At 40.4% G+C, this 15,639-nt stretch overlaps 1 protein-coding gene across 7 annotated transcripts in view; it reads right to left on the bottom strand.

Moving 5' to 3' along the window:
- The window catches only part of fmnl2a (formin-like 2a), a 363,272-nt gene that overhangs the window by 84,193 nt on the left and 263,440 nt on the right, over positions 1-15,639 (bottom strand). For all 7 annotated transcript variants that reach the window (XM_028806468.2, XM_028806470.2, XM_028806471.2 and 4 more), the window contains exons 5-6: positions 7,109-7,192; positions 1,508-1,660 (exon numbers count right to left, since the gene is read on the bottom strand). In XM_028806468.2, the coding sequence (XP_028662301.1) occupies positions 1,508-1,660; positions 7,109-7,192 (237 nt within the window). The remainder of the gene's footprint in view (positions 1-1,507; positions 1,661-7,108; positions 7,193-15,639) is intronic.

The following is a 15,639-nucleotide window of genomic DNA, read 5'->3' on the forward strand; positions in this document are numbered from 1 at the left end:
GGATAACACACTTAAGAGTTTTCCTCTCTGGGTTTACTGTAGGCACCAAGGGTGCAACAGGGTCAAGCCTGAGGGTTTAAGCACTAGCAAAGTAAAGGCAAATGGCGTTGACAGTGTAACGTCTGAAACCATGCCAGTGAGCATTATATCATACCTGAGTTAATGTCAGCGGAAGAAGTGATCAGGAAAAATACGTTATTGCTCTTCCATATTATACCATGGGAATTATTACTGTGAGATGGTGTTATCTCTCAGAGAGAGGAGGTAGAAGATGCTGTGTACCTTTAAGGCTAATATTAGGTCTGGAGTTACATAGGCACCTTTGCCCACTTATGCAGAGCTCTAGCTTGGTACCCCAAGTCCAAATGTAGACTGACTCCTGACCTGGATATAGTTCCAGAGAGAACCAAAGTGGTCTCTGCCCCGTGATAATACTGAAGTTGGAGTGAAGTGAAAGCCATGGGCTCAACTGGCTAGAAATGGAGAAGCAATGGGTGAAGAGTGAAGCGTTTTTTGGATTTACTGTGGTGTTTAACATGCAAGGCAAGACTTATCGATCAAGCCCAGAAGGGCAGTGGGTTTATTATTTATCGTGTTTTGAATTCTCTCTTAGATGATCCCTCCTCTGCGGTGGACTGGCGCCCTGCCCGGTGTTTGTTTCCTGCCTTGCACCCTGTGTTGGCTGGGATTGGCTCCAGCAGACCCCCGTGACCCTGTAGTTAGGATATAGTGGGTTGGATAATGGATGGATGATCCCTCCTTTGTGTGCTTCATTTTTATTATAAACCACCATATTTTATACTACTTTTTTAGTACATTCTGGGTGCAGATGCGGTTCAAAAGTGCTGAAAATCCAACAGTTTTTGTAAGTATACTCGAGATAGACAACTTCCTATGTAGCAGACAACCAGCTCATCCCTATAAAATCTCCAGATTAAGATGCACGATGTCACCCTTTTCATTATACTGCTCAATTTGTTTTCCAAAAACTCACCAAAATGTATTAAAAAGCATGCTAGTCTTAAAAGACAAACAGAAATGACAGCTAAAAAAATCATTTGTAAACTTTTGCCTCATTTTTTAAATCACACTCGCCAAGTCTCAGGGTCCTTCTGGTTACAAAGAGCCAAACGCCAACAGCCCAGAAAAGATTGCCAGACAGACTGTCCTGCGGTGTTTTAGTAGCCACACTGCCCTCAGCAATAACTCACTGTAGGATGTGGACTATAATTTCACAAATCCTTTTACCTCTGATGCCATCAACCCCATTAACTGCTACCAAGAAACCCTCATGAATTATATTACTCAAAAGGCAAAACTAATAAAAAATAAAACTCTTATGTTTGATTCATAAATCACTAAGAGTCAAGGTGATCTATTTAAAGATGTTGAGACGGATTCAGAAGCGCATGATCCCCATCCAGTTTTCAAACAGTCATGTGCAACACAGAGAGACCAGAATATATTTAGACTGCAAGAAGGAAGTCGCCGCGTGACACATCCCTACCGTAATGTAGAATGCCTGCCAGACCGGGAGATGCTGTTGCCAACTGGTGACGGCAAGTTACTTCCTCTGTGTAGGTCCTCGATGGACCTGCTCCAGGGTTTAGACTTGTCCACTGAGTTTTCCACATTGTTCTCTAGACTATCAAAGTCAAACCTAGGGGTGAAAAGAAAAGACATAGATATGAACTCATTCTTCTAACCAGTAATTAAAACAATACTTTTTAAAAAATAACATTCTTACAAATGGATCTGCATGACAAGGGTGTTGTCCCAAATATATATATAGACAGAATTAGATTAGACAGAACTTTATTTGTCCCCAGGGGGAAATTTGGCTTTCTATAAGCTCTTTAAATAAATACATACATAAATAGATAAATAAATATATATGCACACAGTATGGCCTGAGCACACACCAGAATGACTAAAAAAGGAAGAATATTTAAAAAGAAAGAAAACGTCTGACTTGGCAGGTCCAGTACCAGTGTGGCCTTATAGCGGCGTATTGCTGTTGGTATAACTAGAATAACTTCTATAACTTCTGCTGAATAATTCTTTGAGTGAAAGTCCTCAGTGTTCGTATGTCAGAGAGAGGATGTGCAGCATTGTTCATAATGGAACTCAGTTTTGCTTTAATTCATTCCCTCACTACGGCCTCCATGGGGTCCAGAGTGTTTCCCATAACTGAGCCTGCACTTTTAATTAGCTTATTAATTTGGTGGGCTCTCCTGAAGTGATGTTCCCAGCCTAGCACACCACTGTGTTGAAAATCGCACTGATTATCACAAAGCTGTAGAAGAAGTGAAGGATGTCACTTCCCACATATTAAAGGAACACATTCTCTTAGGAAAAAGCAGCTTGCTCTGCCCTTACTTAAATAATTCCTCTGTATTAATGAGACCTGTCCAACCTGTCATTGATGTGGACCCCCAAATACTTGTAGGAGTGGACCACCTCTACAAGGGTGACTGGACATTGAGGCTCTTTGATGCACTGAAAGTCAATAACCAGCTCCTTGGTTTTGCTGATGTTATGATGCAGACAATCCTCTTTGCAACCAAGAAACAAAGTTCTCCACCTGACTCCTCTTCTCTGTCTCTTCCCCTTTATCAATACACCCCAAAAGTGCAGAATCATCTGAGCATTTCTGCAAGTGACCTGACCTGGTGTTGTATTTATAGTCTGAAGTGTACAAAGTGATGAGAAATGGAGACAGGACTGTTCTTTGTGTTGCTCCAGTGTTGGGCCTATAGCGCAAATACAGCCGCAGTTTGAAAATCAGCCGTGTCTTGCTAGTACGTCAACTGCCACAGCTCAAGACAGCCAAGTTGTTAACTCAGAAGAATGAGCCATGGTTTTAAATATTTATCATTTTATTGCTCTCAAATCACAGATTTCACAACTTAAGCCTCCTGGACACTTTAGTTTCCATCGCTTTTAACCCTCTAATGCAATGTGTGCTTGTAGGCAGATGAGTGCCATACTTAGCCAAAATTGAGGATTTGCAACATTTGCAGCAACAACTAGTTAAAATACATCCAAACATCATCACAAATAAAAATGATTACCTGTTGCATACAATCCCTCTGCTAGTTGTGTGGTGCCTGGAGTGCCCGGCGAGGGGACAGATGACCAGCTGGCTGGGCGCACACATATCCGGGGACTCATGGAATTGTTGTCATTTCTATTACTTTGTCACCTTATCATAACTGCTTGTATTCCTACTTTGACATTACATTATTAACGCTTATGTGCATTAAATTAATATATGAAGATCCCAGCATACAGTATGCCCTGCTTTGCATTTAGGTATTTTAATGCATTGCATTCTGTGATTTCTTTTAGCAGTACTACATTTCTGTGTGCAGTCCCTGGGGTCATAAATGTAAGTGTGGTTTATAAAATGAAGGGAACTGAAATCACACATATAAACTTAGACGTTCACATATGTATATATTATTTTGATAGACTGCCCAGCAGACAAAGGATTGCCATGGAGGAAAAAGAGGCAAAGAACAGAAAACAAGAGAGAAAGACGGTAGGTGGAGGGAGGATCTGATGACACTTTAAAGGTGGTCCACAGAGACAGCAGGCTTCTGGTTTCCTTTTCCTTTGTTTTGTACTTTGTGTTCTTCTTTGAGCAATAAGAACAACATATTTGTATTTTTTGGCATTTATTTAGGATGTGGGGAGCTCTCACGTATTAAACATATCCAATGTTAGCAAAGCCAAACAGCACTTTATTAAAACCGGCACAACAATACAATGGTAAGTATGAGGTGTGTATAAAAAATAACCAGACTGCTCTTATTGTTATTGCTCTAGGGAGGGGAGGGCCAATACGGGTCAGTGCTCTCTTATCTTAGATCTTAACCAACGCCTCTTGTCACTTTCAACTTAATATCTCAAACAGTCTGACTGCAGCAGTCATTTAAGTCAGCCTTCTCCTTCTGCTACCGTCGGAAAAATGGCGTCACCCAAACTTGAACAATGAATCAACTTGAAATTTTGTGTTAAACTTCAATGACTGATGATAACGTATAGAAAATCAGTGAAATCGTGCAAGGTTTACCGTCAACTAAGTGTTAGGATGATTAGTGAAATGGTTAATATTGATAAAATGACTCTGTGGAACATTTTGCATGAAAAATGTAACAAGCGGAAAGTTTGTGCTAAAATGGTTCCAGCGAGTTCTCACTGTTCTTCACAAGGAAAATCGCCGAGCAATTTGTTCGGATGTTTTGGAGCGGATTTATCGAACAGAAAAAAATATCCGGTAATTGATCACCCACCGTACTCACCTGACCTGGCACCGTGTGACTTCTTCTTGCTTCCAAAAGTAAAAAGCACATTGAAAGGGAAGCATTTTGAATCAACAGATGTCATGAAACAAGCAGCGACAGCTGCCATGAAAGCGCACTTAGAGAAGAACACTTTAAACACTGCTCTGAGCAATGCAACAAGCGTCTCCAGCGGTAGTATATTGAAGGGGAAAAGTACATTTTGTAAATTTGAAAATAATAAAATATTTTATGGCATCAGTCAGGTTATCTAATATATAAATGTCTATGCGTGGAAGTGTGTGTGTCTGTCTGTCCGGCCAGAAGTGTGAGGCTACAGCTTGAAGCTTAAAGAAATCAATTCTGTCGCCAAAGTGAAACCACAGAAAAAAAAGAAACTCGCTTAACCGCTAACAACACAAGCGAGGCGAGGACATCGGCAAAACAAAACCTCAGAGGAGAGAGAAACTCTCTTACCCGCTGATAGACAAAAGAGGCGAGCATGTTGGTAAAATGAAACTGTCGAAAAAAGAAAACCTCGCTTAGCCTCTAATGCACAACCGATGTGACTGATTGATTAACTGAAGTGCCAGAATCCATGGTTTCTAGGAGTCCAGGTTTTTTTTTTTACAACACAGGTTTACAAAGCTAGTTTTTTACAAACACCTCGTACAGTGGAACCTCAGTTCACGACCATAATTCGTTCCAAAACTCTGGTCGTAAACCGATTTGGTCGTGAACCGAAGCAATTTCCCCCATAGGATTGTATGTAAATACAATTAATCCGTTCCAGACCATACAAACTGTATGTAAATATATATTTTTTTTTAAGTTTTTAAGCACAAGTATAGTTAATTAAACCATAGAATGCACAGCGTAATAGTAAACTAAATGTAAAAACATTGAATAACACTGAGAAAACCTTGAACAACAGAGAAAACTAACACTGCAAGAGTTTGCGCTATAGCGCTACCAACCGCTGGCTAAAAACACTTTTTTTTAATGAGTTTTAAGCACAGGGAAAAAAATGAACAATTGAAAAAATCCGTAATTTAATAAACCACCAAGAAAAGTAACATTGCAACAATGCACGCTACGAACCGATCACTGTAAACAGAAGTGAAAACAAAATCAAGCCCAGTGCATTTTTTAACTGCCTTCCTACCTTATGCGTCCAGCGCTCTCTCTCGTGCTGCCTGTGTGTGTGTGTGTGTGTGCGTGTGCGTGTGTGTGTGTGTGTGTGTGTGTGTGTGTCGTGCTCTCTCTCGCTCTTGCTCGCTGCACAGGAAATGCACAGGGAGAGACTGAACACGTACAAACCGAAAGGGAAACTGGCTTGTTCGTATACCGAGTGTGTGGTCGTGAACCGAGGCAAAAGTTTGGCGAACTTTTTGGTCGTAAACCGATTTGTATGTGTACCGAGATGTTCGTGAACCGAGGTTCCACTGTACTTCTGTTATAATCACATTGTAAATGTAGGTACCTCTGTCCACTGCATGTGCCAGCCCTTACGTCCTTCTTTCTTTGTGTGTGTTGTTGCCTTTCTTCTGTGGACATTCCAGCCCTCATGAGGCAAGAAGGATTTCTGAGCCACTCAAATCCACCCATCTAATAGCCCACTGATCATAATGAACGAATTTCAGTTTAAGTAGTTTTTTAAATGTAATATAATAACCTGTTTTTGTGAGTGATTTTTTAAAATATTATTATTGTTACTATTTCTTTATTGTAGTCACCCCATACACTAATAGTTTATACACAGAGCCACAACACCTGCCATATATCCTGTTGCACAAAGCGAATGATCAGGACAAGCTGGTCATTATGCGTGATAGCTGCTGTTAAATGTAAAAACTTTGCACTTTAAATTCCTATCAAAACTTTGGCCACACATTTCATGACTAAACTTGTCATGGAGGACAGGTGAATTGTCCTTCCGCAGACGTTGCATCTGCACTTGGTGAGATGTTCAGACAGGCGAGGATCAAATTCACTGATCAGAGTCTATGCACCCCAAAAGAAACACCACAGTTTGGAGAAGAAAGTTGTTTGTTGCCACTGTGAGCAGCAGGAAGACCACAGAAGGCTGGATATTTTACATTGGCAATTACGCCTCGCCGTACTGTAACTTGGTGTGGTCGTCTTCTGCCACAGCTAATCAATTTCAAATTTTGACCTGCAGTGCATTGAGAGATGACCTCCTGTATAGCACTGTGGTAAAGAGCTGTTATTTGAGGATTTGTGGCTTTTTCGTTAGCTTGAATGAGCCTGGCTCTTCTCCACTGACCCCTCTCATTAACAGAAGTGTTGCTCACTGGCAGTTTTAATTTATTGCTGCATTCCCTGTCAACTCTAGAGAAATTCCAGAATGTCAGCTTTTGCTGGAACCACCATGTCTGGAATCAGCAATCACACCATAGTCAAAGCTGGTTGGGTCGTGTGTTTTGGCCATTCTAGTATTTCTGTGAACAACAAATAAAACCTCTTGATCGTGTATAGATGCTATATAGTCATACAGTGGTGAGCTATTTGGAGGAGCAGGTTAAAGGGAGGACCTTATAAAGTAGCCCGTGATTGTATACAGTAAGCCACCGAAGGCTGGCAGGAGACTCTGACTGCACCGAGTTCACAGAGTTTGTGTCAGCGTCGTCTTGGAAAGACCCTGAAGACTTTATCAGAGCAGTCACTGTTAAATATGGAGGATTTCAAAGTGAATCACAAAGCACTTCTGAAGCATCCATTTTATAACTTCACTTCTTCAGTCAGGAGGATTAACAAAGAGAAATCACAGAATTAAAAAAAGGAAAAAAGGAAGAACTTACGTGACAGCATACTGTGCAAAAGACAGATATTCTACAAGCACATCTAGGCCTTTATTTTCTTCATTCAAGAATTCCCTCACCCACCTAGGAAGAGATACACAAATTATAGTTAGGTGCAGATTTCTGGATTTGTCCAATCAATTCCAATATTCCATTTAGTACGAATTGATTTTGCATCACAACACTTCTGACTCAAAGTCTATAAAGTAAGGAAATATTATGCTGTACACAATTTAAAATATAATAGAAAAGCCACAAGAAAGTACAGATAAGGTTATTTCTGAAATTTAGGCAGGCCTTTTTATTTATTAGCCATCTCCCTCACCAGCAACACGCCAATGTGATATTTAAAGTGGCCCGGTGCATTCAACCCTGCAGCTGAAAGTCAAGCAAAATGTCAGGGAATTGCATGCTGGGAGTGTAAAACACTGACAAAAGCCAAGAATTGGTAGTCTAAGAAAAATTAAAACTTGACAGCCTTTTAAGCTAACATTAACAGCATATAGGTAAAAATTAAAACAAAACACTAAATCAATACAGAAACAAACTGCTCCTTGGACACGTGAGATCTTTGTAACTCATTCATACAGCAGATGACTTTTGAATCTTTGCAGAGAGAAATGACTGCACTGCTTGTACAAAAAGACGTCTGAGGTCTTGATGCCCCTGCTAGCAGCACAACAGCTCAAATGAAAAAAATAATGAGACGCCATTTATTAAAGCAGTGCCAGCTCTGGAGCAAACGTGACAAATGGTATCATTTCTTCAAACCAATTCTATTTTCCTCTTCTTTGGTTTTGCGACCGGAGTGGCACAACACTAATTACTGGTAAGCCATATTCTTGCTTGGTTAATTGTGTAACAACAATTTACTTATAGAAGGTGCACATGTTAATTGTTCTACTTAAGTTACTCAAAAGAGGAATTATAAAAGTAAGGAAGGCACAACCAAATAAAACACAAATGTATATTTGTAGGTGACGTGTGTGACATTGTGTCATAGGTTGAGCTGAAGCTTTGTTTAAAAAAATACTCAAAGTGCAAGTATAACAGAATTAAGGCCTACTCTGTTCTAGAGAGAAACCAACAACAGTAGCATTGCTGGAGTGCAACAGGCTCAGTAACTTGGCAGTTAAGTGCCAACGAGGGAATGTGAACTTAAGGGGTTTTCAAACAACCAAAATATATTGTAAGAAATCTGCAAAGTTAGCACTAAAACAGGCAACTTCATTAGGTTAGCTGAAGGAAAGACTCGAGTTGTTAAAGCACATTACACAATCTTCCTAGAAATGCAAAATCATCCATCCATTATCCAACCCGCTATATCCTAACTACAGGGTCATGGGGGTCTGCTGGAGCCAATCCCAGCAAACGCAGGGCGCAAGGCAGGAACAAACCTCGGGCAGGGCACTAGCCCACACACACGCACACACGCACACACACACACACACACCAAGCACACGCTAGGGACAATTTAGGATTGCCAATGCACCTAACCTGCATGACTATGGGAGGAAACCCACGCAGACACAGGGAGAACATGCAAACTCCATACAGGGAGGACCCAGGAAGCGAACCCGGGTCTCCTAACTACCCACTGCGCCACAAGCAACAGCATTTGGCACTGTAGCTGTATTCCTCATTGAGCACCTTCATCCTCTTTGAAGGACTCCTACAGCAGTTAAAGTACAAATATAACACCCGGACCACAGCACACAGCCACTTCACTTAACCCACAGTTTATTGTGGTAGTTGGTGCACTGTGTGTGTGTGTGTGAGTGTGTGCAGAAGAAAAATAATAAATAGAGTGTGCTTTTGAACATTGTGTGTCCTTGGTATCTGTCTGTAGCTGGGCTGGTCTTTCACAAAGGTTAAATTTGAGAATGAAATGTACGAAGGATGCAAAAATGTTATCAAAGCTATGAATAGATAGATGGATACAGTACAGGGGGAACTTTGGCATAAATACATAAATAGATAAATAAATACACACACACACACAACCAGACTATGGTCTGAAAACACACCAGAATGACTAAAAAAGAAAGAAAAATTTGAAAAAGTCCAGTCGTACTGCTGTTGGTATAAAGGAGCCTCGCGGCGTTTCTTGACACACTTCTGCTGAATGATTCGACAGCTGAAAGTCCTCAGTGTCAGTGTGTCAGAGAGAGGATGTGCAGCATTCTTCATAATGGTGGTCAGTTTTAGTTTAATTCTCTCCCTTACCTCCAGGGGGTCCAGAGTGTATCCTATAACAGAGCCTGATCTTTTAATTAGCTTGTTGATTCGGTGGGCTTCTCTCGAAGTGATACATTACAATACAATACAATTTATTTTTATATAGCCCAAAATCACACAAGAAGTGCCGCAATGGGCTTTAACAGGCCCTGTCTCTTTATGGCTCCCCAGCCTTGACTCTCTAAGAAGACAAGGAAAAACTCCCAAAAAAATGGAAGAAACCTTGGGAAAGGCAGTTCAAAAAGAGACCCCTTTCCAGGTAGGTAGGGCATGCAGTGGGTGTCAAAAAGAAGGGGGTCAATACAATACAATACAATACACAAAACAGAACAAATCCTCAATACAGTATAAAAATAAAAATTTTACAAGTATGGAGCAGAATTTAACAGCAGATGATATCACATAATAAGGTTTGGATTTGTTCAGAGTCCTGGAGACCTCGGCCATCAAGCTGCCTCTCCCATTTGGCCATTCCATAGCTGAAACAGCGCTGGGCCAGCCAATCCGATGAAAGGACCCCTCTACCCCACGATTCCTGCGATCCTCCATCAGGGATGACTTTATCTTAGGCAGACCGAACAATCTGGCAGCTGGGCCGTGACACCAAGTGCTACATTTGAGTACTGAGTAGGCGAGGGCTAGTAAACATTATAACTATCATGTTCCTTAGGTTTTAGTGCTAATGACTAACAACAGAGATGCAGTCTATACAGTTAATCAGCAGCTCTAGTCAGGCGATGTTACCAGCCCAGCACACCACAGCACTGAAAATTACACTGGCTATCACAGAGTTATAGGAGACGTGAAGGATGTCACTTCCCACATTAAAAGAATCTTCAATGTATTGAAAACTTTGTTGGAAAATCAAGGACAGTGTGCTTTAATTCCTTTTTTTATATACTCAGCTCTGTGCTCCTAATACTAGCTAACATCAGTTATGAAGGAATCATTCAGAGTTGTGTTACCAAAGGAGTAGACGCTATAAGTCAGAGATGTTATCATCAATTTCACCTGTTCATGATGGAATGGACAGGTTTAACAAATATAACTTAATGCTTCAGAAGTTTACCCGATAAGGCCTGGTGATAACTCTGAGGCTGGCACACTGCCACTTCAGCAGATGGTGCCAGTCATACAGTACCAGTGAAGTGATCAATAGCGTAGACACAGGTTTTCTTCCAACCTCGACGTATTTCTGTGACCCCTGAATTAAGAGGGTGGCTAGTCATTTCGTGATTTCCCCCTTAATTCTTGGGGGGGGTCTATGCAATCAAACTCAGCGCCCAGATGTAACAAAACAAATTTGTGAACTTCAGTTTTGCCTTTTTGAGCTTTGTTTAAATGTGGGCATATCATCAGAGCCAGAAGGAAGAGAGCCAGATGATTAGGGAATGTAAAAAAAAAAAAAATGAACTTGTAAATTTTGTGCAATTGGCAAGTGTGCTGAAACCTTCACCGTCTGTTCAGAAGAAAGGGCTGAAGCTACACCAATGTTAGTTGGATCCACTTTTCAGTGTCTACTGGTTAGCAAAGTAAAATTAACATATCTTAAATAATTCCCAGTTTATGAAACACAAAATAACTCGTCCTTCGAAGTAGGAACAGAATTATTGCTGAAGCTCTCAGCACAATGCATCACTGCTGGCTATGGAGTTTGTCAAGATGCTACTTGTCTCAACTAATGGTATGAATTCTTTCAGCATGATTATCCTGATAAGCAACATACCTCTGCTAGGCAAACAGTGAACAATAATATGAATCGACTTGTGCAATATAAGACCCTCATTTAAAAAGGTCAGTACATTACAGGAATTTCCTGCAGCACCATAACTGATACATCATTTCAGAAAGCGTCACAAAGGCCAGTGTTAAAAGACTGATTAAACCAGCAGAGCTCTGCGTTTGCCTCCAAAGTAAAAGGGAACGATTTCCCAATCACATCGCAGGAAACCACAGGACATTCCCCTTTAGCAGTCTGTGAGATTCAAGACTCTACAAGTATTGCCACACACTAATTCAACAGACGAGAATCCCAAGCTTGGCAGGTCACAGCGGATGTGAAGTGTGAGGAGAAATAAATCGCAGAGGTAGACACACAGGCAAAATAATTAAATCCAAAGTACATCTTTGGCTTTCATGAAGTGATTAGTAACCACAGGGGATGCAGAGGACATGTTAATAATACTGAGCAGTGTGGTTAAATAACTGAAAGTCAGACTAAATAACTTGAAACTAATACATCACCTGGACAGGACAATATTACAAGTCAAGCCCTCTATTATTATTACTAATTATACTTCCAAAACGTTACTACAGTCAACCCTTCACATTAACGAGGGTTAAGGGAAGAAGAACTCTGTGAATGTGAAAATTAAAAAAAAAAATACTTGAGCCCCCTAACTGAGGTGGGGAGTGTCACAGTGGGATATTTTTGTGGTTTTATTTGTTAATTGGTTTTAGGATTTTTTAAAAAATAACCCCTCTGGGGTGGCATGGTGGCGCAGTGGCAGCGCTGATGCCTCGCAGTAAGGAGACCTGGGTTTGCTTCCCAGGTCCTCCCTGCGTGGAGTTTGCATGTTCTCCCGGTGTCTGCGTGGGTTTCCTCTGGGTGCTCCGGTTTCCTCCCACAGTCCAAAGAAATGCAGGTTAGGTGCACTGGCGATCCTAAATTGTCCCTGGTGTGTGCTTGGTGTGTGGGTGTCCTGCGGTGGGCTGGCGCTCTGCCCGGGATTTGTTCCTGCCTTGCGCCCTGTGCTGGCTGGGATTGGCTCCAGTAGACCCCTGTGACCCTGTGTTCGGATTCAGCGGGTTGGAAAATGACGGACTGACTGACTGGTTAATTGGCACTGTAATGCACATGTACTCGCCTTACTGAGTTGATTGCTGTTTAGCAGTGTGGTGACTGCACAGTGTCACCTGTGGCTGGCCACACGGATAAAAAGGGAGAGGAGCTCGTGAGAGAGTGAGACAGAGAGAGAGAGAGAGAGCAGGCATGTGAACAAACAAACAAACAAATAAATGAACGAGCACCAGCTAGGAGGAGAGGTCCAGATCTGCTGAATAACTACTGTAAGGGAGCAGTTAAGGTAGAAGGTAGCTAGCGTATATCCCACATTTCTTTTTTACCAAAAATAACTTTTGATATTAACAATATAGTTTACACATACACTAACAAATGTTAAACAACACTAATATTTATATATTATATGATTTTATGTGATGCAGATTTTCTACATTGTTTATATATTTTTGACCAATTTGTAAATAACCAAAACAATGAAAGTCAAATTTGCGAATCTGGTGGCGTGACAGTATTTTTTTATTTTTATTTTTTTTAGGTGGAAACTGCAAAGCCGGACAACTCGGAATAGTTACATTACAAAGGAGGTGACATCGGGAATGCATGCCAGTTGGAAAATGTTTTGTCACAGGTAAAGCTGCCTACAAGCTTTTATCATTAAACTCAACTAGCTGTATTACCAAAAAGCGTCTCGTCAATGGGGCTCTGTTTTATTGCCACTGGTTAATCAGAAGAATCAGAAGTATTATGTAATTACGTACTTTCTTATATACAATAATTGTAACTTTTTTCCACCAGGGGCTAATATTATTAGTTCACTTGAGCTGCTTACTTTTGAACATGCTACACATAGCCCTTGGTGGTGTTGCTGTGAATAGATTGCAGTAGAACTCCATATTAATGCGGTTTTCAGTTAATGTATACATGAATTTTGATTCATTAAAAGATAAAAACTGCAAAAAAATCTCAACTCTCCATTAACGTCAAAGCCTTGCTCTCTTCTTATCACATTCTGAAAAACATCCCTATCAGCTATTGAAAAAAATCGCACCTCATTTTGTTCAGTCGTGGCTTGGCTCCTTCTGTTAACGTAAAGTATGTTTTCCTTTTTTTAAACTTCATGAAGCACTTAAGCTGGTATTGCATACTTAATGAAGACATGCAGGTGGATAACACTGTTAGCTTTTTCAAAAATGTAATGCTATGCACTGATTTCAAAAAAATGTAATTAGTTTATCGCAGATTTATTGTCACATGTAACACACCCTTGGTCTACTCGACAACACTGCGTGATATTTTTTCTGTTTCAAACTGTGCCTGTTTCACTAAGGAGACCACCCTTCCCTGGCTCTTCCAATTGCTCTTGATTAAAAAAAATGGAAGAAATAAAACACCTTTTCAAATGCTGTCCATGAGTTGTCAAGGAACTTGAAAAGATAAAACTGGGTCTCAAGGCCACACGAGTTAAGAAAGTCTGCTCTAAGATAAACACTGTAATCCAGCAACACAATGAAATTGTTATCCCAGCTTGGTTAAGGGAAAAAAGCAGTTGCCACCTTTGATGTGCATTGTTTGTTGATGCGCCCATTTAAACTTTATGAGTGCCGCTGAAGTTCTCTGCAGCAGCATCCTGGCTGCTGGGAATTGTAGTCCATTCTTCAGCATTTGCATAAGGTTGCAGATAAATGAAGGAGATGGGGAGTGATATATACTAAATTCCTTTCTTACTGGATTAGTCACATGAAATTGACTATGCTCATAGCTACAATTCCATGAAAGAACTTGTTAAATGCGTCTTTTTGAGTTTTGATGAACTTGGCTCCTTTCACTTCGCTTCTGCAGATGACCCTCATTTGCATAAACCATCATGTCCCCATTTCTCTGTGAGATCGCGGTCAGCACTCTGGCAAAAGGAGGGACACTTTACGTTGGAATGTGCCACTTGCTAGAGCATTATTAATGACAAACATCAACAAGTTGGGCTAATAACAAAAACACTCCACCAAAAATGATGAATATTTAAATTGAAGACCTGCCTCACCTCACCCCCACCCCCCATTCATTGGTCAAGTGTCCTGTCTTCAATCTGTGTTGAACAGACCTCCTGTTCATGGATTACGTTCATTTTCTGGAGGTATTTATTTAACAGTATTTTAGTAAAAAATACACCTGTTTTGCTTGTTGTCAAGTCTAAACAGATGACTTGACATATGTGGATTATGCCACATGGGTGATGTGAGATTTTTTTCATGGATGGTTTTTATATTGTTTGCTGTTGCCCAACATAGGTCACCATAAGGTCCCATTCTAATAGAAATGTTCTCCATAAAAATATTAAGACTTTAATTTTTTTCTCGGCCATCACTACAAACCACATGTGGTAAATAACATACAAAACAATAACACTTTTGGGTGGAGCATTCTGTTAGAGGGTGGGGTCTACGGTTAAGTTTAATTGTCCTCAATAACACATGCAAAATTACTGTAATTCTGTGAGACGCAAACTGAGGACATACTGTGCACCCATGAGAAGCAAATGCTTAAGGAAAGCTCTTAAGGGTGGAGTCCTGGATAGAATGTGGACATAAAGACGGGGATGCTTTATATTTAAGAATTCTTGTTGAGGTTTACAATCATGAACATTTACAACAGAGGTCTCACACTCCAGTCCTGGAGGGCCACAGTGGCTACAGGTTTTCATTCTAACCCTTTTCTTAATTAGTGACCTGTTTTTGAAACTAATTAACTTCTTTTACATTAACTTTAATTGACTTGCTCTTGAAGACTCTGACCCTTTAATTGTTTCTTTTCCTTCATCTACTCATCAGCAGCCAAACAATAATGAGAAACAAAATGAGCCAAAACAGGACCAGCAAACTATGTCCATCATACAATATCTGAAAATAAAGAAAGGGGAAGGTCTCAGGAATGTTGATCTGCTCAGGTCCACAAAACATTTTAACAGAGCTCTTAGAAAAGAGAAGATCAATAATTTTGGAAATGTCTGTTATTGCATGGTGAGAGCAGCAACAAGTCATGGAATTAAAGAACGAGTTTCATTAACGATGAGACTCAGCACCTAATTAAGCAACTGGTTGGAGTTGAAGGCCCTGACTTAGTTGGTCTTCTGTTGGCTCCCTCACTTCACATTTCATTTCTGTTTGGGTGCCAACTAAGGAAAGAAATAAAGCAATTCAGAGAAACAATCAGAGGAATGATCAGGGGAACAAATCTTAAAAAACAAGTAAAAAAAATAAAAATAAAATAAAAAGAAAAGGTGTTAATTAGCAGCAAAAACTGGTCACCAATTAAGAAAACGGTTAGAATGAAAACTTGCAGCCACTATGGCCCTCCAGGACCGGAGTTTGAGACCACTGATTTACAAGTATCTGGGCATACATAAACATTGTAAATAAAGATAAGTTCAGTTTGAATACCGTTGGTGCCTCAGAATTAGCTTCAAGAGGGCTTCACTCATCCTTCTTCACCAGAG

Source organism: Erpetoichthys calabaricus, chromosome 8 (genome assembly GCF_900747795.2).
Source record: "Erpetoichthys calabaricus chromosome 8, fErpCal1.3, whole genome shotgun sequence".
Lineage (NCBI taxonomy): Eukaryota > Metazoa > Chordata > Cladistia > Polypteriformes > Polypteridae > Erpetoichthys > Erpetoichthys calabaricus.